Source organism: Argiope bruennichi, chromosome 2, assembly GCF_947563725.1.
Source record: "Argiope bruennichi chromosome 2, qqArgBrue1.1, whole genome shotgun sequence".
Lineage (NCBI taxonomy): Eukaryota > Metazoa > Arthropoda > Arachnida > Araneae > Araneidae > Argiope > Argiope bruennichi.
In genome coordinates this window covers 145,637,058-145,654,672 of record NC_079152.1, presented here as the reverse complement: position 1 = coordinate 145,654,672, position 17,615 = coordinate 145,637,058, and the positions used below count along the sequence as shown (strand labels likewise).

Here is a 17,615-nt window from a genome sequence, read left to right as displayed (position 1 = left end):
TTCATTTTTTTCATGCATGATGCTGCGGAATCAATATTGTAACAACGCTCAGAAATTTATCGTGTTGCTGTTTGAAAATGATTAGAACTTTGGAATGATTAGAAAATTAGATAACACAAAATTTTGATTCCTGAGAATATTGAATTTTCTTACTTTCTTTAATGTTTACTGATACATTTAATTTTATTACACATATGTGATTACGATAAACAGAAATTCAATTGTAAACTGAAATCCTCTTGTTATTGTTCCAATGTGTTAAAGTGAGATTGTATAAATTATATAATACAAATAATAAAAATCAGAACCTGACCAATATAGGGGGCAATTCCCCCGGGCCCCCACATCAGAGGGAGCTCCCAAAGAAATTTTTGCCCCTGAGCCCCAATTAGGCTAAATCGGACTCTGGTGTAAATCGATTGACAAAGATATTATTTTAAAATAAAAAGCTAAAGAGAAATTTTAATAATTTCGCAATCTTAATAGAAAAAACATTCATAATCTCAATAACTGTTAAAATTTTATATAAACTATATATTTTATATTAATTTTATGTTTTATTTTTTATATTAATTGGATATTAATAGGAATATACAGGGAACTGATCCTGTGAAGTTCTATCAAGCAATTTACAATAAGAACCACTCGGGTCACCTCTGTAGCAAACACAACTACATGTTTTACTTCCTTATGAATCGATAAACAGTTATGCATCCTTTTGTTTGGATACCAGGGAATCTAATCTTCACATAATTTCCAACCCATCTTAACCATGTGCAAGCTTTTACATAATATTAAGATGATTGTTGGCTAAATATCGATGTTGTTCCATAGTTGTTGTTATGTGGAAAGATTCGGTAATGATAAATGCAACAAATAAATAACAGTTTAGGACAACACTTGTTGTTATTGTTTTCACACAGTATAGGAAGTTTCTCTCTTTTTTTAACGTAAATCATGAATCAATATTCTGAAGTGGAAAATTTTGACTTCTGTTACCTTTCTTATATCCCTTTCAAAAAAGAACAGTTAATAATCCTAAGAGCAATTTTTCTTTTAACATACATTTATAATACAAATCAGGAGAAATGGCGATGCAAAAAAATCATGAAATCACAAAATACTTACAAAAATAGCATCTAACAAAACAAAAAACAATAAAAGAAAACCAGAATAATTTTTCTCCATTTTTAAAAACGTAAAATAAAATTTTTATTAATTGAAAAAGTCTAATCCCATAGTTGAGTCCAAAGAAAGATTTTTTTTTTGCACGTAACAATATTTATGCGTTAATATAAATGTAAGGGAATGAAATCATTTCATAACATGCATGTGAAGAATTAATCTCAAACTTCCTCTCTTGTTTAAATATTATTAATCATTGCAAATAATGATGTTCTTAAATATTAGAATTTCAGAACTAGATACTGGGATAAATAACTATTCCAATAGAATCAGATCTAGAACAATTTTTTTCAGACAATCTGAATCAATATCTTATAATAGATTTAAGAATTGAAGAATCAATCAATTATAGATATAGACATTTTTATCTAAAACTTTTTAATTTATTTGGGCAATAAAATCCACTGAGAAAATATTGACTATATAAAAAAATCGACGAAGAAAAAAAGGTTATTGTCAAATCATGTTATATGTAAATATTTTTTTTATCAATATAACATTTAGAGTTATTAAGATATTTTAAACTTTCCATTTTATTTTGCATTGTCTATTGCTACAGTGGATACATTTCGAATCAATTCTCTACAGTGATTATAACAAAATGTTTTTCAGATTCCAGAATCTTTATATTAAATGTACATATTTATTATACCACAGTATCCACAGTAATCCACAGTAATTAGTTGCAACAATTAATTCAACCCGAAAATTTAACTGACGATATATTACCATTTCCAGAAAATCGACCCGATTGTTATATGAACGATTTATTATTAGTTGTAGTAGTATAGATTTTCGTGAGAAATTCTGGCGAACGAATGCGGAAAAATCATTAATTATTCATTAGGTCGTTTCAGTAGCATATCTGGAGTAATACATTTGCATTAAATTGTAAGATGACTTTAGCTGATTAATATTAATGACGTAATTAATCATTGAAAGAATTCTAGTGTTATCCTTTGCGTTCACTTTCATTGTTAACAGTGGGGATCGAGATTACTTTGGGCTCTCTCTCTTAATTAAAAAAGAGAGAAAGAGAGAAGAAAAACATAGTAATTTAGTTTTGCATCAAAATTTGGACCTAATCACAACCAGTGGCGGAGAAGGATTCTTTTAAAAACGTAATTATATTGGAGAGTGAAAATTGCGTCAGGCATGATTAAAAACTCGTATAAAACATTTTACAATGCAGATTGTTGGACCAAATTAGACACGTAACTACTTTTTGGGAAGTAAGAAAAAATTTCTTAAAACAAAATCTTAATATTTTTTATTAAAAACCAATCGGAATTTTACAATTTTTCCTCAAAAACTGCGAAACATACCATTGCATGAAGTCTATTTCTGCACCATTTTAGAATATATATAAAAAAATCAGTGGTACAAATTTTATTTACATTCGATTTCCCCTTTAACTGAATGAAAATTTTATTGAATTAGTGATTTTTTGGCTTATAAGATAACGTAAAAAAATATCTTGCGAAAACAATTTCTGAAACAAAACTAGCAAAACTTAAAAACATTTAGTCAAAATAGAGGTTTCATACAGAATGACTTATGGTGCTTTAAAAAATTTTAATGATGGCAGTTATGAATATTTTATTCTAAAACATAAAAGTACAAACGTTTGACGCAGTATATTATATGAATAAGCTGTTAACGTAAGAATAAATAATTAACGTAAGGATAAAATAAGGACATTCGTTGTTGTAATAAAAGTGTTTCAAATCCTGGTAAAAGTTCGCGAAAAGAATGTTAAATGTACTAAACATTAAAAAAATGCTTTTAAAGTGAATTAAAGCGGTTATTTTTTAATTAAAATTAAGACAAATGATTTTTTTAATCAAAAATTTGGATGTCAATACAGAATTTACAAAAGCGTTTAGAATTAGATAAAAAGGCTTAAAGAAAATTGGAGTCGCAATTGTAAATATTAATTCTTTTAATTTACTTATAAAGAATGTTTTGGATTTTTTTTTTTCAGTGTGATAGTCATTGCAAATATATTCATCTTTTTCTTCTCACGCTTTTACAATTCCATGCTAATATACCTAAAAAGACGCTTAAAAATTGTAAAGATTTTTTTTTAGAATTTTTAAGCTGCCAAAGCTGATGCTATTTTATTTGATGAAGCACTTCAAGCCAAAATTAATCTTTTACTTTTGGTCAAACTTAACCGAAAATCGAACGTGGTCAGCCTGAAGTTGTGATGTCATACACAAACCATCTTACCAAACCGGGAGTGATTTTTTTTAACTTTTAATTCATATTCTAAAGAATTGTAACGGAACTTGATCTAGGGTGGAGGATTAACTTCCTTTAATGTTTATTTTTAAGAATAAATATTTTAAATCATATATAAATTAAATATTTAATATTCTTTTAAAATAAACATTCTAATATGCATCAGCGATATTTTTATTCTAAGAAAGAATATTCTCATTCTTATCCTATAATCATATTCTTAATTTAATCGCTATTTTTTTTTTTAAAAAAAAAGAATAGACGTAGAAACTTAAAAATAAATCCACGAGATTTTTATGAAAACACTGCAAATAAATTAGAATTTAAATCATATTTATTTTTTGTCTTTTAAATAATTATCTATTAAAGAATTCCCGCAATTTCTTTTTATAAAATCCATTGTGTTTTAATTTTTCTATAATATTGCTTGAATTTCGATAAAAAATTATTTCCTCCATTTTATAATATTAATCAAAGCATGTCCGAAAAAGTCTTTATTATTTTCCACATTTAATTAATTTGTCGCAATTCAAGATTTTCTAAATATTAACATTTATCAAACTGATATCTATAAGACACTATTATTATGACATTAAAATTAAATAAATTAATGTAGCAATTGATAATTAAGACTCTGAAGTTATTAAAATATTGCACTGTCATCGGGACCAATAATTATGCAGAATTTCAGAACTCTAATAAATCAAAAAGTGAATGAAAAATCAATTCCAAATTTCTATTCCTACAAACATGAAATATTTGAAGTTAAATAAAAGCATTTAACAAATTTCATTGGTTGGAAAAATCATTGACTAAACAACTTTTCATAAATTTTAATGAAAAAAAAAAAGTTGTTCTAAAAGGGATGTAGTAGAAATTGTGCAATTGATTATATTTTTAAAATTTATGGAATGACTCTTATTAATTTTTGTATATTTATTTACCTATTAACGGATTCCGTTGCAATTATTACAATAAAGCGATGAATAATGTCAATGATTGTTCAATATTTATAATTCCCGATTTTGAATTATCTTTAATTCGGTTAAAAATAAAACATTTCTAAACTGGGAACTGGGAAAATAATCAGAAGACTGATAAATTAAATAAAGATCTTTAAAACAATGATAGTTATAGCCATCTAGCTTACTATAATTGCCATCAACTCTTACCGCCTTTTTTTTTTATCGATTTCATCTTTAGAAGATTGGAATTCCCGAATGGAATTTCTACCTGTGCATAACTCTCAACTCGCACTGACTTGATGTTCCTTCTGGACGTTTAATTAAATGAAATTCCGCGGATTTATTTGAGTTTTAGCGTTCCAACTTTTATTCTGAAAATAAAAGTGAAGATTCTTATTTCAATAAGCAGAAAATTATTAGATATCGCTTATCGGAGAGGTGATTGTTATTTTTATTTCCGAATGTATTGCTCAGATTTAAAAAAAAAGTATTGGAAGATTCTACCTTTCAAGCCTGAATTCAAAGATTCACTTTAAAGCTGTTTATTTTTTAATATTTGTTTGATTTTAAATTGAATGCTTATTTTTATCTATTTATTTTTAATGTTTTTAATTCAGCAAATAAAAGTTGAAAAATTTATTTGAAAATTCCTTTGAGAGTTAAAAAAACGACAGCCCAACAATATACTGTAATTATGTATGAATAGCCATCAAGCATTATATATGGATGGCCAAGATGTGATTTTAAATTTTAACAATGAAATCGAATTCATTTTTTAAATATTTTTATTTCATCAAGCAATTATGATAGAAATGGGGAAAATAGCAGGTTAATATGCTAAAATATAATGTGAAATACGAACAAATATTTCATACAGCTTTCATTTTACATATGTTCAGTATTTTTTCTTATCTCCTAACTATTTATGTTATAAAAAAGAAAAGAAAAAGAATTAAACTTTCTATCACAATTCTTTTTTAATATAAAAAAGTGGAGGAAAGCATCTGAAGAATGGTTTTAGAAATTTTTATAACTCGTCATTTCCTCAAAATAAATAAATAATAAATAAAATATCCAGCTATTAAAGTGAAGTAAAACGAAGTTAATACAACATTATTTCGCAAATCCATGTGGCTGATTAGAAAAATTATTACGTATTTTCTAATCAGTCTTAGACTTATTACAATAAGAGCCTATGTACCTTTCGCTTCATTAAAAAACAAGCAATTATTCATTTAAACAGATTGATTTCATTTTAGTTTTTTTTATAAAGTATAGGGTTACTGAAAACAATTCCACCGATTATAAATGGCTATAACTGTCGCATAAATAACGGTGGGAAGAAACAGCTCGAAAGCGATATATATGGAAGTTTTGAATTATGTTTGAGAATGCAATAATTGTCGATGGGATTTTTGTTGTTCACTCGGGCAAGACGCGATAGTTAATATATTTTATTATCATACGAAGTATTCTCTATGTGTACCACTAGCAGTCGCAAGCAAAAGAGGAGTTAAGACAGGGACTATGATATATCGCCAATGAAATGAAAACTCAAAAAGAAATTCCAGAAGTCAGCCAGATGCATAACATGTATGCGGTTATCAAATAATATGTAATCAATAACAATATACTTCATAGAATCAGATGTGGAGTGAAGCACCGATGATTGTTGGAAGTGTGACCAAGTGAAATCACGCTAAGCAGTTACTGTTAATCCAATTTAAAACAGTTTTCTGTATTGCATTCAAATTTCGTTTCCCTATCTTGTTCAGAAGAACGTTATAATAATTTAAAATCATAAATGATTATAAATAAATTGAACCATTGTTTTAAATAACAATATACTGAATTAAAGACCACAATCACAGAACTAGAGAAGGCATATTATTATTGGTAGCAGTAAAAAATGTGTTTAAAATCTAAAAATGAGTCTAATTTTTTTTTTGTTTTATTTTCAGTATGCTAATATGTCATTTTTTCACTACTGGTTTATGTGAATCACGTACTAATTATTGCATCATTATTATTTTAGTTCGTTAATTACTTTAACCATCCAATGCAGCCTTCGCTTCATTAACAACTTGGTTTATTGAACAATAACAATTATTGCAATATTATTGCTTAATAATAATAATTACTTAAATAAATGCGACTGTTTTTGTTTAATAATTATACTAACATTAATGCGTTTATTTAAGAAACTATTAAAAAAATTCAGAAGATAAAAAAAAAATTGTAAAAGTACTGAAGTAAAGATTGAACCAGCGGAAGTGGTCTTCCCAAAACTTTCTCGCGTACCCTCTAATAAAGGTGCTGTCCCAGAGAGCGCCTTGTATGACATTGGCATACGAAATACTAAACTTTATCGTGAATTTAGCATTTTTACTGAATCTATCGAGTGATCATTGGCGAATTTTTTTGGCGATTAATCCCTGGCATGTAGTTAATAGTAATCGAAAATCAAATTTGAGTTTTAGACTCATTTTTCCAACCGATTAAAACAAATATTTGACATAGGACGATACTTGTAGTCACAAAATCTCATACCAAATTTAATATACTTAAGTTATTGTGTTTATATATTTCTGAAAGTACAGACCGGCAGATGGTCAACCTCTTGAAGGATTTAGCTCAAAATTTGATAGGTGCCTTCATTATAGACGTTAAATCTGTGTAGCAATCGCGTTAATGTTTATTCGGACAACCGGACAGAAAGACATCCTTCGAAGAATTTTGCTCAAAATTTGATACAAATCTACAAATTTAGTGTAAAGACTGTATACAAAATTTCATTTCTGTAGCTCTAAATGGTTTTGAATTATCTTTGTCACAGACAGAAAGACAAGGCAGACAAGCAGATATTTAATAAAATTGTGTTTTTCAAACTCAGAGATGTCTAAAATGTGGAGATTTGTCCAAAAATCCTGAGTCCGAATTTTCTGATGACTACAATTTTTTATACTTCGTATACGACAGAGTAAAAATGTTGTGCTTTTCTATAAGCGGAGTTCAGACAAGATCTTAATGGATGCACATTATGGATTAAACCTACATCATGCTTAATGACCACATTATTATGCAATTAAATGACAGATTATGCATGACTAAAATATTTATCTTTGATTTATATATTTCGGCTTTAGGAAATATTTAAAAACTATTGTATTTTAGTTTTAAACAATATCGCGCGATTCATGACGTTCTCTATCAGACGACTCGCGACGTTTTCTATCATTTAATTTTGGTTTATTTTATTGGCAAATAAAGATTAATATAAAAGCGACTGAAATTTTTTTTTCTTCTTGTAAACACGATGAAAAATGAACATAAGAATAAATTTTATTATTTTTTAAAAATATTTTTCTTTTATTTCGATAGTTTCCAAAATTAATCTTCTTAACCGCCTACAGGTATTCTCACTAAGCATCCCAAAATTCACTTGCATCCGACTTTTGTGCCATCATTTCACGAAATTGAAACATAATCTATTTATAGAGGCTTCTTAAAAAGGCGCCAGGGCCTTTTTATAAGACCTTGAAATGGTATTAGCTCGCATATTTTATTAATCTTCATACTAGTAATTCAATCGCCAAGAAAGGACAGGCCTCAAGTTTGTGATGATAAAAAATAATAATAAAAAAAAAAAAAAACGACGAAAGAAAAGTCTGTAGGAAAATAAAGAAAATTTATTGAACATAGAGTCTCGAATTGCTTGAAATAAATTTTTTTTTCCAAGATAGAACGCTGCATCATCCAGCAAATTTCTTTTCTTCCTTTTTTAAGATTCTATTAAAAGAATTCGGAAGAGAATTATTAGATCACTGCAAGTCGATGTTAACCCTATCTTTTAGTCTAGACATCTGATTACTTTAAAAAAAGAAAGATTTAGTTTTTCGTTTAATTAAAAGTCTATCGTTGCAATTATTTCTATTTTTATTCCAAGGACAAATTTATTTATTTTCCAAGAAAGTATTTTCATTAAAATTTAGATTACTATTTGGCACTACGTTTACAGACCACAAGTAACGTCCACAGTCCACGTTTACAAGCTTTATTTATAATCCACTTGTAATCAGCTCTATTTATTAATCAAATTCGGTAACAGAAATGATTTATCAACTAAAAGTTGACTTCGGATCCTTTTCTTAACAAATAGGATGAAACAATAATAAAAAAAGTAAATATATCTCGACTAGTAACATACTCATACGCATTCCCTCATACTGAAGTTTGAAAATAATACAAAATTATTAATGTGCATTTAAAAATAAAATTTTATATAAAAAATCGTTATTTATAATGATAAAATTTGTCGTTGTTTAATTCATATTGTTATAAATCTGTAATTTTGCTTCCCAGCGCGAATAGTGTCATCATAAGAAAGACCGTTTTACTGTCATCTGTATTGGATGCTGCCGAATGTCGAGGCAATGATATCAGAGCTTGGTGACAAACCAGGCAACCATTTAGCAAATTGGCGACGAATTTGCTGACTTTGGCGACGAAATGGATAATACTCGAAAGTTCGAGAATTTTGTCGATCGTCCATTAGGAACCGAGATACGTCTGATTGGTCTAGAAGATTCTAGCCCCGCCTCCCGGAATATAAAAGACAGGCACTCTCAAGCTGTGGGTGTCAAGAGTCAGAGACGTCGACAAGTAATGAGTCTTCGAGAAGACAGCGAAGAAACGGAGAATTACCAGCGTTGTGTGGAGCGAGTACTGAACTGCTGTGTGCTGAATCCTGTGTCTACTGTGGAGGCAGCGTCGTATATTGTGTGAGCCAGTTATGAGAAGTAGTGAGTCGGCAGCTAAAGCGAGAGAAGTCAGCGAGAAGTTCAGCCGTTGGAGAGACGGTAGAAAGAAGCTCCCAGGATCACTTCTGCTGGATTCTGCAAAACCGTTTTGTGTGCTATAGGCGATTACTACTTGTGGGTTACTGTCATCTGTAGTGTGCTGCTGTGTGCTGTCCTGTGTTCGTCTCGGCTGCAAATATTTGTCGTTTGTGTATTCGTCTTCTTTGTGTTCGTCTCTTCGTGTAAATAAACGTCGTTGTGTTCTACTGAAGCCTGCTGATTGTGTGCTCTCTTCACTATACACCCACTATCAAAAAGAACCCGACGGTCGGTGAAGTAATCCGTAACAATATAATTGTAACAAAACTAACTTTTTAAAAATGAAGTAATCTAAAGTAGGTGACAAATTGACTCATTGTTTCTATTAAAGGGTCAAAGTGGTGAAGTTTCCGATTTGATGGTAATGTTTAACTTAGAATTTTATTGAATTAAAATGATTGCAGGAATTATTAGTAGTTCATATAAGCAATGTCATGGTGGTTGGTGGAATCTAAAGTAGGTGACAAATTGGCTCATTGTTTCCATTAAAGGATCGCAATATATTAAAGTAGAGTAGACATCGCTAACGCTTCCTTACATTTATATAATTTGAAGTTAACTCTCTACGTAATTATTGTCCTTTTTAAAAAGTAATTAATATTTATAAATTCCTTTTTTGGAAATGTTATTTCCCTTCTGACGTCATTATGCTTACTTGCAGATGTAATCTCGGCACGAAGAGGAATTCTTCGTTGTAAGATTTTATAGAATTCTTTTTCCTGTGAATGTTGAATTTTATGCATTTGAACCTGTGAATATTTGTAAATAATCACTGCCGTAGCAGAAATTTTATGTATATACCTAAATTCTGAATGAGTTTTAATTAAAACTGCTTCATTAGTACATGAAGTACAGTGAACTATTTACTGGCGTCTGCATACAATTTGTCAGAAAGCTTAGTCAGTGACTGACTTGTTACGCTTTAACACAATGGTGAAGTTTCCGATCCGATGGTAATGCTTAACTTAGAATTTTATTGAATTAAAGGGATTGCAGGAATTATTAATAATTCATATATGCAATGTTGTGGTCTGTAGGGAAATTTTTCCTCTTAATAAAAACAACAGCCTTTATATTAATTTTGTATAAGTAAACAAATGATAAATTAATAAACTAAATTGACTTATTAGTTTTTTTACCATGATAATTAAATCATTTCTATATTCTTGATCTCGTTACGCATGCCAAATTTCGGAAGCACTGTAACACCTGGCAGTGATATGAGTAAAAAAGAAAAAAGAAAAGAAAAGAAGAATTCTCGTAAAATCGGAAACTTTTCCAGCTGTTACTGCACGATTTATGGAAGATAACCAGATACTTAAACCTTTTTACACGTGCATCAGTTCGAGACAGTGACTGAGTAAAGAGAAAAGCATGAGATTTGATCATTGTCCAACACGTCAAGCAAACGTGGAGAAAAGTTAGAGAGAAACACTTTGCGGTACGGAGTAGATACTCTGACGGCACAAGGTCATTATTGCTAGGAATGAAATAGATTTCTTACCTTCACTGCTGCTTTTAACAGGCTCGTGCCAAGGTACCAAAACGTCTTGGGACTCAAACTGAAACAAAAAAGATTATTTCTTATAATGAAAAACACATTTCATTAATTATAAGTCTTAAAAAATACACTACTGAAATAATGTAGAATATCACAAACATAATTAATATCAAATGTCAGCAAAAGCCAAATTGACAAAATTCAAGTTTGTATAGAAAAAAAAAAATAGAGTGAATTTTTTAGGAAAACGCAATATTAACCAGTGAGAGTGGTCTCTCTGAAACGTTCTCGCATTCCTAATGAAGATATTATCCCTTTTATCTCTCAGCGCTCAGGTTTTTATTTTCAGTATCCTGTACTTGAGCGTTTTGTTCTTCGCAGTTGTGAAGAAAAATATGCACGAATTTTAAACATTTTTTTTCACCGACTGAAACTAAATTATAATGCAATTTTAAGACAAAAACAGATACCTCATATCATTCAGTCATTTCATTATACATTTTACATGCATACAGACCAACAAATCATCACTCCTTTCACTGATTCAAAATTTGGTATTGAACTACATGTTGGATGATGAAACTGTAATCTAAATTTTATCCATTTAGCTCTTTATATTTTATAGTTATTGTGTTCATACTCTTTCAGGCAGACATTGATTTCTTTTGAACGGATTTTCTCTAAAATCTGATAGAAATCTAAAACATGTGGTGTAATACCACAAATTAAATTTCATTTGTCTATCTCAACTCATTTTTGTGCTATCGTGCTCACAGACAGATGGACATAATACAAAAAAAAATGTGTTTTTCGGTTTGGGCTCTTGAAACTTCAAAATTTCTTAAAATCTCAAGTTTTATTGATTTATTTATTTTGATGATTGCAATAGTTTCTCTTTGTACAATTTGTATATGAGGAAGTACAATATATAATAGCGAAGAAAAAAATTGTTTGCTATTTTTTTAAGGAGGATACGTTTTCTTTATTGTCTCCTTTCAAAGCGATCCAAAAATGTAAAATTGCCGAAAAGCTTTAATATAAAATCAGTACAATATTGCTCATATCAATAAGTTTCTAATGCAAAAGTATGTTCTAAATCTTAGAAGTAATTATTTGTGAAACTTTTTGTTTGGATAATGAATTTAAAATAGCAAAACAAATTTTTTTAAAAGGAAATCGGTAATTGATTTCTAATTTGCATAATTTTGTTCTATTAAATTAAATTATTTTATTATTAGTTTAAATGTTTCTTAATCTAAAATTAAATTTTTCTTAATCTAAAATTAGTTATTTAGATAAAATAGTTTAATTTTCTACAACTTTAGAGTTTGACAATCCAATTAATGCAGGACCACGGCGGCCTGGAAATAATGTCTCGGAATCGGAGAGCTTCATGTTCGAGCCCCGATTCTAATAACAAACTGTTGTGCAAGCGGAACTGGTGCACGTTAAATCCGTCGGAGCCAAGCATCCTCCCTCCGGAATCATTGTGGGAGTTTGGGCAGCGGGATGCCAACTCAGATGTCGTCCTCGTCATCTGATCGCAGTTCAAAATGACGGGGTTCTTCCCAAAATAGCCTTAGTGTTGCTTTAAAATGGGACGTTGATATAACTAAACTAAACAAACCAGTTAATGCAGAGTTTCGCAAACTGCTCATGTATCCTGAGAGCTGCCCTATAGATCATTTAGAGGAACGGTTGATACTGGCAGGAAACACAAAACGTGGGAGATTTAAATATCTACTAAAGAATAAAATGTATAAATATGCATGGGTGTCTACTTTTCTTTCAATTTAGGTTAGAATTTTAATTAATTTAATTAAACTGAATTCTGTCGTTTTTTCTCGACAACTTTCGGAAATATTGTTGTACAAAAATAAATTTTACACCTTTAAAAAAAAAAAATTATTGATGCCGATTTTTTCTGTGTTTTGTAAGTTTTTAGAATAATTTTTGATTCATTTTCAACAATAAATAACATAGGTACTTCGAGATTCAAGCTGTTTTCATTGTTTCATCCAATTTTTAATCGCTTTATTTTCTTCCATTGTTGAAATCTAAAGAAGAAGGATTCTGTTTAATATCTGCATAGTTTACGAGACGAATAAAAAAGTGAAGTTACTGGACTTCTACATTTAAAGAAAGATGAAATGCGCATGCATGTTTCTAATAGTGCTATGATGGAACTATTCTCAAATAGAACGATTCATGTACACGCAAACAAAACTTATGCATAACAATTAAAATAGCATGTCTTTAATATCTGACAATTTGAAGGAATCATAGACATGAAATTATATCTAAATAATTTAATAGAAATGAAATATATAACCAGTACGCAAGATGAACCAGCTGGTCGTCAAAGACGATTAGTTAAACGGAAAATTATAGAATTTTTCAATTAAAGCAGATATTCTCTAACTATGACACATGCATTCCTCAAGTTAAGCAAAAGTGTTGGTAATGATCAGGAATACAAATCATAGGCGATTTAAACGAAAAATAAGCTAAAAGAGTTTTGTTTCCAGAAATTCGTGTGAAAAAAAAATGAAATTTATACAAGGCCGAAATGACAGTTGAGTTAATCTATAAAACGCATTCGGGTGGGGAGGTGAAATATACCAGCGAATACATTTTTCAATTTAGGAGGAACGCTTTTTTCTTGAGTCACAAAAAAATTCATAATTTTAAACACAAATATCTCCTACAATTTTACAGATAAATCCAAGAAACGTTTTCCTATGTTTTTAATATGGTATATCGCACATTTTCTAACTGAACTCTTTGACCTATCTCCCTTATTTTTGTGAGTTATTTTTATAACATCCTTATTTCGCAGTTAGGGGTCTATAACCTGTCTCAATAAATTTAGCATAGTTAACTTTAATATAGGTGCACATTACTTCTCTGGCTATACGAGTCGCCTTTTGAATTTAACGGGCTTAAAAAGATTTTACCGATCACCCTGTACACACACAAACACATGCACGACATAATTGAGAAAGTTAAGCTCTTTAACAAATGCGTTATTTTTCTTTGGGGGATATAAATGGCATGAGAAAAAGGGAATCATAAGGGAGTCCCCCCCTCCACCCTTCATCCATTAAGAATGGATGAGAAAGTGCATTAGGGCGGGATAATAATTCATATGACTAAAACATTTAACCCAAAAGTCATTTCCGCAATTCTTTCCTTCTCTCTGCTCCTTTATTTTGATCATTTTAAGATGAGCAACATTCATGCTATTGTCTATTTCTTTTTTATGAAACCATTTGTTGAAATCATCCAAATTTTTTTTACAATTATTAAGATTCTTTTTTTATTATGCTTGTTAGAGTGAAAGAAAAAAAAATTAGAGTTATTTTTCATCTTAAAAATCACAAAGCCTTTCCACAATTTAATCTTGAAACTCCGTTTTTTATTTCCTAGATAATTTTGTAGAATATTTGAAAATTTTTCAAAAATAATTCAAAATATTAAGCCAAAAAAAATGTATGTTGCAGTCAGCAATCCTATCTAATATTTAATCTCAGTTCATTTTTAAAAGGAAATGCTTTACTAAAATATCAGTTTTGATAAAATTTCTAAAACTTTTTCTCTCATAATCTAAAATATCGTCCTTTCAATGATTTAAAAAAAATGTGAAATTTTATTCTTAAAACAACGAGAAGTAATTTAACTATTACTTCCAATTAATTAAAGAAGCGGAAGCAACCTCTTTGGATAAAGTTTTTTGATGATCCACCTTTTAAACTTTTTTAGGCAGAAATTTAATTATTCTAAAAGCTTCAAAAGAAACTCAAAAAAAGCTATTACTGATATTGCAAGCAATTTTGAATGCTATCGTTGCTTAAATCTAAAATTCCACTTCAGCAACTTCAATCTAAAAATCTGTAAATCTAAATTAACTTAAATCTACAGGCCTTTTTTTCATTAAAAAATTATTTTTTTCATAAAAACTTCAGTAGATTGCACTTAATGGAGGCTGAAATACGTAATAATATTAAAAACACAATTTTGATGTATAAATGAATGATGTAGTATTTTCGTGCGGATTGTAGATTTAAAATTTTAATTTTACTTTTTATTCATCCAGCTAAATGAAAAAGAAATAGTTTAAGATGTTTATTTGAATAGGAAATACATTTGATATCGGTACACTGATTATATCAATATGATGTATTTTCTTAGTTTTAATCACAATTTTATAAATCATAATAAATATAGTAAAGTATAATGCAAACGAAATAATAATAAATATAGAGAATACAATGGATAGAGGAAAATTTTAAATCAATGTATCTTTTAAAAATTATTTCTGAATTCAATTTTTTAATTAAAATTAATTATTTAAGAATATAATTGAATTATATATATATTATAATAATTATATAACTGAATTGTATATATTATTTAAGAATATAATTGACATTATATCTATACGAAGCGAGAAATAAAATAAATAAATAATTTAATTAATTACATTTATTGATTTATTTAATTACTGTTATATTTTGTGTCTTTAAAACTGAATTGTCAATTTGTTTTATAATCTATAGAAATCCAAAGTTCTTAATAGTTTCTTCTCCAAATTTTGATGACTATTGCTATGAAGTGTAAGAAACGTTTTTGTGAAGGTTTCATGAAATTAATTAAATAGTTTTTTTTTGTTAACTTCTTAACTTTAGAATGCACAATCGAACTTTATTTCCATTATACATTCGCAGTATGGTAAAGCAAATAACATGGTGGCAGCAAAAATTTGCATAGTAAAATGAATTTAAAATAACCAAAATTTAGGAAAGGGAAATATTTAAATATAATTTATTTTATCTTATAGATATTGGAAACATTTCTTTATTTTAAAATAGTTTGAAAGTTTCGTATTATTCAAAATTCTTTCAAATCTTGATTAATTACTTTTAATGTAAGAAGAAAAAATAAATTACATTATTGAAATTGTCTACCTTCATATTCCACGTTGTAAACGCATCTTCAAGTTGCAGCAAACATTTTTTAATTAAATGTATCGTTTTTTTTTTGAAAATTATTAATATTTCACACAAAATGAGATTTTTGCAACTTTTAAAAGTAATTTGAGATATTATATAATTTTACAAGAAACTACATGATATTGTTTGGCGGAACATATTTTCTCATTTTCATGAAAGCGGCAGAAAGCATTTTATATAAAAGAAATTCTTACACAAAAGTTTTACATTAGATACCGAAAATGGACTTATTGGCGGCAACGGTGGGATTTTATCACGATAACATTAAATGCATTTTTATTATTAAATGTATTTTTACATTTAAAATCACATAGTTTTCAGTAGCTGACTTGAAATGTGACAATTTTATTTTTGATATAAATATCTGCATGTAATAAATAATTTGAATGTCGATTACAAATACAAAACTACGCACAAGATTTTATTAAGGGATTTTATAGCCATAATTATATAGTTAATTTTTATTAGTGAAAAAAAGGAAAATTATTTCAGCCGGATGGAATTTATAATAATTCATACAGAATTAATAAAAATTCTTCTGGCATATAATTTTCACCCGGAATTCATTCCATAACAATTCATTCAGAATTATTAAAATTCATCCGGAATTCAATCATTCCATAATGATTCATTCAGAATGAATAAATTTTCTCTGATATATAATTTTCATTCCGAATTCATTGCATAATAATTCAGCCATGCATATCAATTAGTCTAAAATAAATTTTAAAGAGAAACCTACAAACAAAGATCATTATACATAGAAATATTCAAAAGTATATTTTACATATATCTTTTAAACAATAATATAACAAATTTTTTAACACTAATGAGTTCGAACTTTTTACATTCTTTTCTCTTTTTTCCTTTATTTTTCAAGGTAAAGAATGCATATTGCTGATCTTCAAATATAATATTGCAAGACATTCCACTTCACAAAAAAATATTTTTGAACCCAATGGCAATTTTAGAATAGGAAAACATGCTTTACTTACAAAATATATAAACAATTCCCAAAAGAGGCTACATCATCCCTTGGAAGTAAAGATAACAATTTTATCTTCAGAATTCTTTGTATAAAATGTCTTAAATTAGCTTTTGCTTTCCATCTGGTTTTTGTTGAAACGATCCATCCTCCTTTGTCTGCCTTTCAGGTTTTTTTTTTTGACAAACTATTATATATAGTCGAGTGGCCTTTTTAAATTCAATTTTTTGAGGTACACAGACAAATAAAAATCTATGAAAGAAATGGCCAGAGAATATCTGTAACTAAAATATCCCTTTTGCTAAGTTTTAAGGACATAGTTCAGTTTCGTATATATTGTTTTTATTCTTGAAATACAGCAGTCACCATTTTATCATGCTCAGTCATTCAAAGCACGATTGTATTTTAAAATGAGATTTTTGTCAGCATAAAAGCTGACAACTACGACAAAATATTATGCCATCGTTTGTTTTGCTTTTCTCATAAGAGAATTAGTTTCCAACCTTCTGTATCTACCAGACGGTTTATCATGACATATAAAGAAAGCATAATAAAAAATTTCAAAAAAAAGAAGAATATTGGTAAAGGTTTCAGTTCTATTGCCTTAAATTTCCCCACTTTTTTTTGCAATTGTTTTACAAATGTTGAAAAAAATCACATACTGTCGAAAATTTTTAAAAATGAAAATATTGGGTTGGCAACTAAGTAATTGCGGATTTCACTCATAGATGGCTTCAGTTGAATTTTTAGGTTTGCAGACGTAGTACAAATGTAAAACACATTTTGTTATTTGATAGTTGGCAATTCAGCTGTCAATCAGTAAAA

The 17,615-nt window shown here is 28.5% G+C and overlaps 1 protein-coding gene across 3 annotated transcripts in view; it reads right to left on the bottom strand.

The window, feature by feature from the left end:
• Positions 1–17,615, bottom strand: part of LOC129962380 (uncharacterized) — a 128,752-nt gene that overhangs the window by 15,584 nt on the left and 95,553 nt on the right. For 2 of the 3 annotated variants that reach the window (XM_056076134.1, XM_056076133.1), the window contains one exon: positions 10,797–10,854. In XM_056076134.1, coding sequence (XP_055932109.1) covers positions 10,797–10,854 — 58 coding nt within the window. Of the gene's footprint in view, positions 1–10,796; positions 10,855–16,800; positions 17,051–17,615 lie in introns of those variants that run through there. The other variant, XM_056076135.1, reaches the window with a different exon arrangement.